The 12,740-nt window shown below is 41.9% G+C and overlaps 1 protein-coding gene across 1 annotated transcript in view; it reads right to left on the reverse strand.

Annotated features, from left to right (window-relative positions):
• DLGAP3 (DLG associated protein 3) overlaps positions 1-12,420 on the reverse strand; it is a 136,145-nt gene extending 123,725 nt beyond the window's left edge. The window contains exon 1 of the mRNA XM_044285655.1: positions 11,410-12,420. Within this exon, the coding sequence (XP_044141590.1) occupies positions 11,410-12,405 (996 nt within the window). The 5' untranslated portion in view covers positions 12,406-12,420. The remainder of the gene's footprint in view (positions 1-11,409) is intronic.
• Positions 12,421-12,740: the final 320 nt, after the last annotated feature.

The raw sequence follows: 12,740 nt of genomic DNA on the forward strand, positions 1-12,740 counted from the left end.
GCCATTTTTTATGCTTGATAAAGACTGCATTGAGCGGTTGAAACGTTGCAGAGGGGTCAATAAAGGGTCCATCGTTTTTCACTTTACCTCTGGAGTGCTGCCTTATCTTTTGAACATATATATCTATCTATTAGCCGTTCAGCCTGCGGCTGGGAGGATTTTGCACCCGTGCTATTGGACTAGTGCTGCTGTGTCATTTTTTGTTTCCTTATTTTATTACACAGTATGAAAGCCATGCAAAGCGATAGAACAACAATTTGCTACAGATAGATATAGAAAGAGGGTATGCAAATGAACTTTTAGCAAGCTCTGCCTTTAACACTACCAGATATAAGGTAGCTGTCTTATAAGTCAATGTTAAACCTTTTAAGGTGTAGCTAGGCCTTCCTGCACCCGGCACATGGATTCAGATTGTGCCCACTCAGTAATTATGCCCACATTGTTCCTCCTTTACAGCATACATTTCTACATTGCGACCCATCACAGTAGTAGTACCCATACTGTGCCTTCTTTTCTGCACAAATGCCCACATTCTGCCCCTCTCACAGTAGTTATGCCCACCTTGTGGCCCCTTCACATTAGTTATGCCCATCTTTGTGCCTCTTCACATTAGGCTACTTTCACACTTGCATTTTTTGCGGATCCGTCTTATATCTACACTGACGGATCGGCACGAATAATGCATTATTAATAACGGATCAGTTTGCATTATTCATTCAAAAAAAAGTCTAAGTCAAAACGGATCTGTCTTGACTTACATTGAAAGTCAATGGGGGACGGATCCGTTTTCAATTGCACCATATTGTGTCAGTGAAAAACGGATCCGTCCCCATTGACTTACATTGTAAGTCTAGACGGATCAGTTAGGCTCCGTATATTCAGACGGTCACAGAAACGCTTTCAAGCTGCGTTTCAGTGACCGTCTAAAAAATGCAACGGAGACCAAACTCAGCCAAATTGATGCATTCTGAACGGATCCTTATCCATTCAGAATGCATTGGGGCTTAACTGATCTGTTTTGGGCTGCTTGTGAGAGCCCTGAAATGGATCTCACAAGTGGATCCAGAAATGCCAGTGTGAAAGTAGCCTAAGTTATGCCCACCTTTGTGCCCCTTCACAGTAGTTATGTCCTTCATTGTAGTTATACCCTTCACAGTAGTTATGCCCACCTTTGTGCCTATTCACATTAGTTATGCCCACCTTTGTGTTCCTTCACAGTAGTTATGTCCTCCTTGTGACCCCTCATTGTACTTATGCCCACCTTTGTACCTATCACAGTAGTTATGCCCATCTTTGTGCCCCTTGGTGTAGATATGCCCATCTTTGTGATCCCTCACAGTAGTTGTGCGTGTCACAATAGTTATGCCCACATTTGTGCTCCTGACAGTAGTTAAGCCCATCTTTGTGCCCCTCACAGTATGTATTCCCACTTTTGTGCCCCCCTCACTGTAGTTATTTCCTCCTTGTGGTCTCCCTTTGGCCCCCAGTGTCCTCTCCAGCTCCATGAAAGAAAAAAACACACAAATACTTACTTGCCTCCCTGACCTGACGACGCACCACCACATATATTGCGCTGCTGACTGTGCAACAGGCTTATTTCCGGGCTCTCAGCACTCCTCCCACAGCCAGAAGTATGATGTGTGGCCTGAGGGAGAAGTGCCGGAGATCAGCAGAACAGTGAGGCAGGAAGAGGACGACTCCCTGCTTCACTATGGAAAACAAACCTGTCAGTGAAAGGAACTACCAGGCAGGTGCACCCTCCTTCCAGCCTCTGCGCCAGCGGTACGTGACTCACACCCCCCCTTCCCCCACACACACCTCGCTACACCCCTGTCTTGAGATATGACTTAGATAATAAATAAGGCAGCATCTCATCTGGGCGATTGCCCCTCATCAATGCAGACCAGAGAGTACTAGCTTAACTGGTTGAAAAGCGTTAGTCAGGATTTGGGGAATACAATTAGTGATGGACGAACATCTGCTGGGGCGGTTCGTGAACGCGATCGCGCAAAAACAATCAAATGTTCACGAACAGCAAGTTCGTGGCGGGTCCCACTCATTTTAATGGCAGGTGAACCTGAAAAAACTTTTGCTCAAATTTGCAGCCAAGAAATAATTACTAGAAGTGCAAAAATAGTCCAACAACATGGATAGTGACATACCAGATGTATTATTCGAATTTGCGATCTCCATTTATAAGAAATATCGGCAATATAATTTTTGCGTACGTGCATGCGCAAATGCACTATACAGTACCCAAATGCACTTTTGAAAGAAAATGAAAGAATATTGGTATATAACACCCCGCTTTTTGCGGAAACGGAAGCACGGATGTAGAAGTGCGGATGGGAATTCAAATAGGAATGCGGACAGCACATTCCGGCCCCATTAAAAATGAATGGGTCTGCAAAGAAACATCTATCCCTGGGCTAGATGATAATGTGGTATTAAAGGACAGGATGGGCAAAGAACTGTCCCTGATATTGTCCTACAGGGGGTGCTATTCTGGCCCTGATAGCCTAACCATAGACCACCCGCCCTGATAAGAGCGACCCAGTCCGGGACCTTACCCTAAATAAAAATGTCCCTAATAAGCCCCTAGCCCCTAGGCCCCTGACTTCCAGGTGATCACTATATAGATCTATGTGTTTTTGACTCATTATAAGAGTATATTATAAGTATATCGCACCCCTCTGTGTATCACACCTATCGATAGCACACCTATACCAGTCCTTAATAGGACTTTTGTGTCCCTATTAGCTAGCGTTTGGTGTCCCTAACAGCCTGTCCCTGCTCCACACAGCAGCCTCTCCCTACACTCGCAAAACACTGAATGTAAAATGGCGGCCAGATCAGGTTTATTTATAAGGTAGGGGGTATGTCCATGTGCTGAAACGTCTCAATTGGCTGTCCTGTACCACCTGATGGATGTGTCATGGGTCAAAGTTCTTCACAATGTAAAAGAAAATGGCGGGCGCGAATATCTCCATATGTTTGCATGTTCGGCGAATCGCAAACACACAAAGTTAGCTGCAAAACGACCGCCGGGCGAACCGCAAGGCTATCTCTAAATACAATATCTCTTTTGCAGAGCACCTTAAACAGCGTGGGGAGACTTATAGGCCAGGCAACGCTCCTCTGGAATTCTGGGAAGAGAATATGCAAATGAGCTCTTAGCAATGCTCCCAGATGTAAGGTACCTATCTTATAAGTCAATTTCCCACCTTTTAAAAGGCCTTCAGATATGACTTGGATAATAATTAAACCAGCATCTTATCTGCAGGCAGCTATTTCAGGGTGATTGCTCCTCATCAGTGCAGAGCACTAAGTCATGTATCAAGGACTTTTAAAAGGTCAAACATTGACTTATAGGATAGGTTATGCCCATGTTAAGTGCTAAGTGCTCATTTGTATACCCTTTTTTATATAATTCCAGAAGAGTGTTGTCTGGCCTATAAGATTTCTCATGCCATTTAGGGCACTCTCCATAAGGAGATATTGCATTCCCCAAATCCCGACCTAGGCCTTTCAGCGAGTTAACCCAGTATTCTATGCTCTGCACTGATTAGGGGCAATCACTCAAAAATAGCTGTATGCAGTTAACATAATGGCTTAATTGTTATCAAAGTCATGTCTTAAGGCCTTTTAAAAGATCAAAAACTGACTTATCGTATAGCTAACTTACATCTAGTAGCATTAGAGGCAGGGTTGCTAAGAGTGCATTTGCATACCCTCTTCCCAGAATTCCAGAGGAGTGTTACCTGGCCTATAAGACTCCTCACACTATTTAAGTCAGTCTCTATAATGAGATATTGTATTCCCCCACCAACCTGCACTCAATACACCATAACGACAAAGTGGGAACAGAAATGTTTGCAAGTTTATTAAAAAGAGAAAACTCTAAATTTTGCATGGACATAAGAATTCGGACCCTTTGATATGACACATTAAATTTAGCTCTGGGGTACACTTTGGTTGCAGTCCACATGTGGTAAATTCAGTTTATTGGACATGATTTGTAAAGCCAACTCCTGTCTATATAAGGCCTCACAGCTTACAATGCATTTCAGAGCAAAAACCAAGCCATGAGGTGAAAAGGGCTGACTGTAGAGCTCAGAGACAGGATTGTGTGGAGGCACAGACCTGGAGAAGAGTACAAAAATAATCTGCTCCACAGAAAGTTCCCATGAGCACAGTGGCCTTTATAAATCTTAAATGGAAGAAGTTTGTAACAACCAGGACTCTGGTAAGAGAGGTGACCATGAACCCAGTGGTCAATCTGGCTAAGCTCCAAAGACACTGTCTGCAGATGGGGGAAACTTTCAGAAGGTGAGCAATCAGTGCAGCACTCCATCAATCTAAACTTCATGGCAAAGGGGCCAGAATTTTTTTTTTTACTCAGTAAAAGACACATGAAAGTTTGCAAAAAAAAGCTCCTCAGGAACTCTCAGACTGTGAGAAACAAGATTCTCCAGTCTGATGAAACCAGTAACTTTTTGGCCTCAATTCTAAGCACCATGTTCAGAGGAAACAACATGATATCCAATACCATCCCTACAGTGAAGCATGGTGGTGGCAGCATCATACTGTGGGTGTGTCAGGCAGGGAGGCTGGTCAAAGTTGAGGGAAAAGCTGAATGGAGCAAAGTACAGGGATATTCTTAATAAAAACCCTGAGAGCCCTGGAGAAACCTGAAAATGGTTGTCCACTGACGGTCCCCATCCAACGTGACAGAGCTTGAGAGGATCTGCAGAGAAGAATTGCAGAAAATACCCATGTGTGCAAACCTTGTGGCATCATACTCAAGAAGACTGGAAGCTGTAATTGCTGCCAAAAATGCATCAACTAAGTACTGAATAAAGGGACTGAATACTTATCTCAATGCAAGATTTTAGTTTTTTTCCTTTTCAATAAATTAGCAAAGATAACAAAATGTGAAAAAATTTAATGGGTCTGATGTTCTGACCTAGCTGTTAAAATCCATACTCACTGATCCATGACAGGATGCTGCCCACACAGACCATGGTAGAGAGAATTGTTTGATCCACCGACAAGCACGAGCAGTTCCAACAGTTTCGTTGTCCATCATTCAGACACACCCCTGACTCTGTGTGGACCATTTCCAGGCGCTTAGCAGAAGGAAATTTGGTGTCATGGTGCCCATTACATGTAGTGCTATTGACAGCCAGTCACCATCATTTGCAGTGGAGTCGTAAATGAGAAACCTGGACTGCTATGGACTGGAACTGTATCATTTTCCGCGATAAATTCAGGTTCTGTTTGGGATTCCATGACAGTCAGGTTTGATTATGGAGGCCTCATGATGAGCACCAACTGCTATTGTGATGATCTGGGGAGCCATCACATAAAACAGTCGGTCACCCCTAGTAGTGATACAGCTGACAGCTCAGCGATATGTGCAGGACATTCTGTGGCCACATGTGTTGTCTCTCATGGCAGGGCTTCCAACTGCATTTTGCAGCAGGATAATGCTCGCCCACACACAGCAAGGATTCCCAAGAATGTCTACACCAATTTGCAACACTTCCTTGACCTGCTGATTCAACAGATTTATCGCCAGTCAAGTATTTCATAACATACTGAACATGTATGCCCTCATGCCCAACCGGATCTCATCTTGTATCCACGCTAGAGGCGACCCAACAGGGTGCTAGAGCCTCTTTTCGATTGTGCAGTTTTCTCCACTAAACTTATCCTTTTGCGGTAACCACTTGCAAATACAGTAGCATCATTACATTCACACACACAATTTAATAAGATAAAAGCAACATTTGAATACATCATTTTAAGTGTATATAGTATTCACTGAGATGTTGACAATGTTTTTAATGCTTGCAAAGTACACTTGAATGAGAAAAAAAAATTGATTAAAGAAATAAGTGCATAAACAGTATATTACATTGGAGAGTGCTGGTCAAATGACAATGAACAGTGATGGAAAAGATAGAAACAAAAATTTTGTTAAAACTATTGAGTTAATATAAAGAGCAGGTTCAGAAAATGATGGTAATGAAGCACCTTACAGAGAAAATTGCAATCCACAATCGGAGAAACATACAAAGAACTGAATATATAGAATATATAGACATCCTTGAAAATGCATACAGATCTATTATTCATGCTGTACTAAGCCATGCACATGCATCTGTCGGATTTTCTGATTTCCCCATATAAGCTTATGCATTTTACAGATCTCAGCCTGCAGTCACGACTAAGCACAAGCAGGTAGCAATGGTGGGTGAGATGTTAGAAAGGGTATGAAAACCCACGCAAGACAACATCGTCTGTACATGACTATAACCTTTAAGCAAATCACTGGGGCTTTCAACCTTTCATCAATTAGTATATCTCACCCTGAACCAGGGTTTGCTGTTGTGTGCCTGTGATTCACTCTCTACGAACATCTAATAGCTCCAAATATGTTTTGAAGGCTCAGCCAGGGCTCTGTGTGCTGCATTTCACTTTGCGCAGCTAACAAACCGTGGCATAATTCTAATTTTTTTTGCATATTTCGCATACATTGATTGCATTATAGCTAAGAAAAGATGAATCTACTCAATGCTTAGCATTAAACACAGAGAGAGAGTGCTTTGCAGCATGCATATAAATGAACAAAGGTAGAGAACGTCACGAGTCAGGTCAGAAACCAAGCTGCAAATAATATAATATTCACTGCAAATATGAATTAGCAAAATGCTTGGAACTAGTCCTTTTATTTTAGAGCTACAAGATCATGAGGTCACTCTCCATGGTGCTGATAGACTCACTGATGCTGATACCCAGATAAGCAGAGTATTTAACTTGGGTCACAGGATGTGCAAAAGCTTGGCTTACATGCTTACAATACTGTATGCGCACTGTTGACTTTTTTATTGGATATACTTTTTGATAATATTTTATATGTCAATGTCATACTTTAAATAAGGTGTAGAATGGAGCATGAGAGGCATAATCACTGGCGCAGTCGTGGGAACCCAGCCAGAATCAATTTGCTGTTGGATCTATGTCAAAAGCAGCAGGGCAGCCAGCTATGTGAAGGAGATACACAGACTCTATAGCAGCAAAATGCTGGGAAACTTTTAAATTAAGGCTTTTCATAGCCTTTAATAACTGACTGTGTCTAGACTGCAGGTCTATTGGATTTTGTTAAAAATAAAAAAATAAAAAAATAAGTGCCTACACCACCTCCTGTAATGGTATAAATGTGCCAAGCGCTCTGACTAAACTCCAGTAACAAGGGGTTGTAGTTGGTGTTCAAGGCTAAAATAATTCGATAAGAATTTTAATAAAGTATAAACACCAGGGTAATAATGAAAAACAATATAAAACAATTGTAACTGCAATTCATAGGCATAAGATAATATAAAATATATATTGTAGTGTCCCCAGTAGATCTTAAATGAATGGCCAGTAGCAAGATCTCACAATGCATGCAAGTTACCGAAGAGGGGGTCAGCTACCATGAACCGCATCTAGCGTACGCACAAATACGACTAAGTGTATTCCTATATTGCAGGCCATGATCAACTACCTCAATACTGTATTAATGCAGCAATAAGAATGATCTACATGCAACTGTGAGGTATTGCTTGTGGAACAACAAAGCACTTCACTGCCTGTGTAAGACGCTAAAATGGGGAAATAATACATTTTTTATTAGTTAGCTGGATAAAAGGGGTGTCACCCAGAAACAGGCCTATGTTTGGCGGTCATATACTTAAATCCAGATAACTAATAAGATTATTATTTTCACATTTTAGCGTCTTACACAAGCAGTGAATAGTTTATAATAATAGACGCACAGCCACATATTTTAACTCTGTGATTTTGGAACAACAAAGCCCAGCAGTATGCATCAATGAAATGTTATATGCGGAGCAATACAGCTCAGCCGTATCTCCGCTTCTGCTGTTCACATCAGTGCTAATTAGGGATTGCGATCCACAAGCAAAGCTGAACCAACACTCCAGGCATGCACAAGTGCGGCCTAGGGAACCCTAACTTCACATCAAGTAATGACCACTGGACTACTACATAGTAGTGAGTACTTTCAATATTGCAGGTGGAGTGAACTTTATTGGGCCTCGATTACAATATACAGCGACTGCAGGTGCAAGTATGCTATGCTAATACTGGCAGCTGATACTATTGTCCATTCATTTAAGATTTATTGGGGAAACTACAGTACTTATTCTACCGTATATTAACTTACGCCTATGAATTGGAGATATGATTGTTTTACAATATATATTTTATATTATTTCAGGCCTATGATTTGCAGTTATGATTGTTTTATATTGAATTAAATTATTACCCTGGTGTTTATACTTTATTCAAATATAATAATCAGATTCTGCTTATCTGATTATTTTAGCTTTGAGGGCAGTTATCATTTGGATATTTACAATTTTTTGCTTGTTACTGGAGTTTAGCCAGAGCCCATGGCACATTTATACCATTACAGGAGGTGGTGTAGCCGCCTATTATCTAACGCTTCGCTTTTGTTACCACACTTGACATTTGACTGGCACTTGACATTACAGTTTACATGGATGTGGAGCAACTCGGTTATCTTGTCTCACTGAGCAAGTTTAAATCTTGCAGTAACACATACCGCTGTTTTATTATTTCCAGATTTAATACTGTTTGTTTAGTAACTGCAATTATATAATATTGTTTGACATCATTTACTGTGTGCAAAGGGTGTTTAGATATAAGTTTTGGGATGATGACGAATATGACTGCAACAATAGTCCCCAAAGGAGTTGCCAGCAAACTTTCCCAGACTCATGAATGGAAAACCACCTATTCATGAAGGACTACAGCCATTGCAAACATATCTAGCAAGATGTATTGTATAGTACGTTAGAAAAGTTGGGTAACAACTTTTAGGAAGTTGGGATGGTGGCTATATTCACAAAGTACTAAATGAAAGGGATCTTTAACATTTTAGCAGAAGATGACAACACAAGAATTTACTTTTAATGATTAATTTTAGGTTACATCAGAAATATTGTTAAATTGTTTTAATACATAGGTTTGATGCTGTAAGGATATAGTTATCCTTAAAGGTGTTGGCCGCCTGTTATTGAGTGATGGTCTATCATGTGGGGGTCCAACACCCCACATGCCCATGGATCAGCAATAGCTCTGGCACCAGAGGCAGGCAGCTCCATCTACTTCCTAGAGGAATAAGCTTGTCACTGCAGCGCTGCTTTCAGTATGACTTCAATGGGAGCAGTGCCACAGTGACAAGCTCAGTCCACCTCAAAGTTTATGCAACTGTATGCCGATCAGCTAGTGATGGCCTACTATGCAGTGTAAAGATACTGATGACCTATCCTCAGGATAGCTCATCAATATCAGATTGGCGGGGGTCTTGGCTGCTGATCAGCTGTTTGAAGAGGTAGCGGCACTCATGTAAGCCCTGTTTCTGCTTCAAAATTACCTGCATATAGTCTTATTTGTAGAGGCGGTATGGTGTAATTACAACTGCTCTCCCCATTCAAGTGAATAGGATGAGCAGTTGTAATTACACTGCGTGGCGACTGAAAATGAGACGACGCACAGTTAATTTTAAAAAGGAAGCAGCACTTGCAAAAGCACCGCTACCCCTTCAACCAGCTGATTAGCAGGGGGGCCAGAAGTCGGACCCCCACTGATCTGATATTGATGGCCTATACTATGGATAGGTTATCAATATCTTTGCCCTGCACAACCCCTTTAATAAGAGGTGGACAACCCCTTTAAAGGACTTTTGTAGTATAAAAACAATCTGTCGCCTGCTAATTAGCTAAAATAAATATACACATAGGCATAAAGCTAGATTATACAGATTCCGTTGGTATTATTTTATTATGAGGCATCTGCTGTTATCTCCAGAGCATTATTTTGTGACATTACTGTCAGTTGCTAATTATCTTCCCTAATCAGCAAGCACTGTGTGAACTAGACAAGAACCGAATGATGCCATGATGTCAGAGTGGTCTACGTCGCAAGTACTATTTCCAGAAACTTTGTATTAAATGGTAGCACATAACTCACCCATTGTGCAGGGTGGACAAATGACTTTAGACGTAAAGATATTGTCTCGTTTCAGCAAATGGTACTTATCATGTAGACATTTACCATCACATTATACACTGTTCGTATCCATGGTTACAACAACCCTGCAATCCAGCAGTGGTGGTTGTGCTTGCACACTTTTTCCTATATTGTGCAATCATGGCCACTGCTGCTGGATTGCAGGGTGATCACAACCCCTGAATACAAGCAGTATATAATACGATGGAAAAATTAATAAAGCCAGCAAAAGAGGCAATATGGACAATCACAATAAATTAGTAAGTGCCATGTACAGCTACATGATAAATTCCATTTGCTGAAGTGTGACAGTAACTTTAAGGAACCAAAGAGATCACTCCAGGGGTTAGATTACTTAGTAATCGGGCAATACGTTAGGTGTCAGCGACAAGTTTCTAGGTGCATTTTCTACAGGGAATGTGGGTTCTGTCCATCCCTAAAACTAGGGGCAGTTAAGGTAAGACATATACTGTTTCGAATAATGTCCTGGCAGTGCACTCATGTGGAAATGTTACCTGCTTACGTGAATACAGCATATAGTAAAGGAAGAGCACTTGAGTTCTGTGGTATATGGTTTATATGCTTTGGGGGAAGATTTCTGAAAAGCAGAGTAAAATCTGTAAATCCTGAGAGATAATGAAAATCCTGATAACCATGTCCACACAGGTTGATTGACAGCCTCCTGCTTACACAAGGTGCAATGTCAATAACCCTGTGTGGGTGGAGTTATCAGGACTCTCCCCTGGGAGTCCTGTCAGGATTTAATCAGTTTTTTTTACTCTTTCCCCAAATTATATTAACCTATATATCACAGATCCCATTGTCTCTCCATCTATCACATCCTACACTCAGATAGGGTAGTAGAAATCACCTGATAGATTTGTTTTAATGGAAACATGATTGTCTGAGCCAACATGGTGCCTAATCTGTTTTATGTAAACCTAATTCTGAACCTAAAATGGATCACACATACTGAGTATTTCAAAAAGGCAGCCATAGGAGCTCATTAGATGTTGGGTTTTAAAAAATGCATGTTGATCAGGAATAACCATTCAATGCAGAAGGGTGAGAATTGGACCACACTACATGTATGAATACATCACCGTTTAAGAGATTTAAGCATATGTGTGTTTTGGTGGTCATTAATTGTTTTATTATAATTAGTTTCTAAAGGCAATGTTTTTTTCATAGGAAGATACACAATTCTGTGGCCATAATCCTCAACAGAAAGTTCTGTTCTCATGACTGCTTTTGACCTGTATTTAACAAGAGACCACACTATAGAGTAATTTAATTTATGCCTACCTGTAAGTAGTGGTAGCCTCGCTCTTTTCCCTTGGCCTCCTGAAGCATAAGCATCTTGTCCTGGTGATGGCTGCCTGAGCTGGGATAGGCTTCTCGTGCCTGACTGACGGTCATTGTGTGCCACGTGCTCCTTTTAAGTGTTTGCCCATCAAGGGACATAGACATTCCAGCACAAGCAAGGCATTTGCCCTCTCCACCTCCACCTTTCAGACTCTTCAAGGTTAAGTCTCTGAAGGCACTTTCAGGAGTGTCCACTCCAAAGGGAGCTCCATGCTCCATGGCATGACGAGCTGACACCAGGAAACTGCTGTCACTGTCAAGGTTGTCATCAGAGCTCCACCACCCTGCCATCTTTGCTCGGTGCTTAGGTTCAGACTTGCGATCTTTACTTTTACTCCTTTTACTGTGTCGAGACTGGGAGTGCTGGTAGCCTTCTCCTCCACGTCCTTCATACCTGGTGCCATTGTATTCTCTCTTAGAAGGTGTCTCCAGGGAGTGTGATTTGGCAAACAATTTTTGGACTGAGTGCACAAGGTGGCGAATGCGACTTGGACTCTCACTGCGCTGCTCTGTGGTGCTGGTTCGCTGGTACTGCAAGGTATGGAAGCCATCATGGTTCAGGGGTAGCTGTTTCTCAAACTGATCTAACAAAGTTGGTGGCAAGCGATTTATCTTGCTGGAGGTATGAGCAATGGCAGCCATACATTCATCACAGTCGAACTGTTGAGGGTTGTGGTGCATTCTGGGGTAAGTACCACCACTGGAGGACCGTGGCTCAGGCATGCTCACAGGACCACCAGGGCAATCTGATGTCACGCCGGCACTCCTAGAAGGGCAATAGTGCAGATCAAGGGAACAAGACTCAGAGGTGCTGCGGGGATAGGACTTGCGAAAGTCTGGGCCGCGATGAGGGAAATCCAATGCTCTCTCTCGTGTTTCTGGGATGCAATGACATGGAGGCTGTAATTGGCTGCCTTCCCCATGGTATCCTCTCATCCTGTTAATACTGAATAAGTGGCATCTTTTCTGCCCCTCCCATCTTTCTGGGATTACCTGTGATAACAAGAAGGCATAAAATTAGCACTGAATCCAAACTCATACTTGCACGTGTGTACATTAAACTCAGTTTAATAAATATAAACTTAAATAACTAGTATATGTATACTAGTTATTAGTCAGGATACGTCAGAGTAACAAAGGCTACCACAAGGAATAAACAACATCCCTGATCGCTGCGCAGAAGAGTCATCAGAGTTCCTAGGAAAAGCCGCCTCAGATGCCATGCTCACAATTGGACCCACTCTGAGGGGTTAAGCGTCTATGATCGTTGT

Source organism: Bufo gargarizans, chromosome 3, assembly GCF_014858855.1.
Source record: "Bufo gargarizans isolate SCDJY-AF-19 chromosome 3, ASM1485885v1, whole genome shotgun sequence".
NCBI classification, from domain to species: domain Eukaryota; kingdom Metazoa; phylum Chordata; class Amphibia; order Anura; family Bufonidae; genus Bufo; species Bufo gargarizans.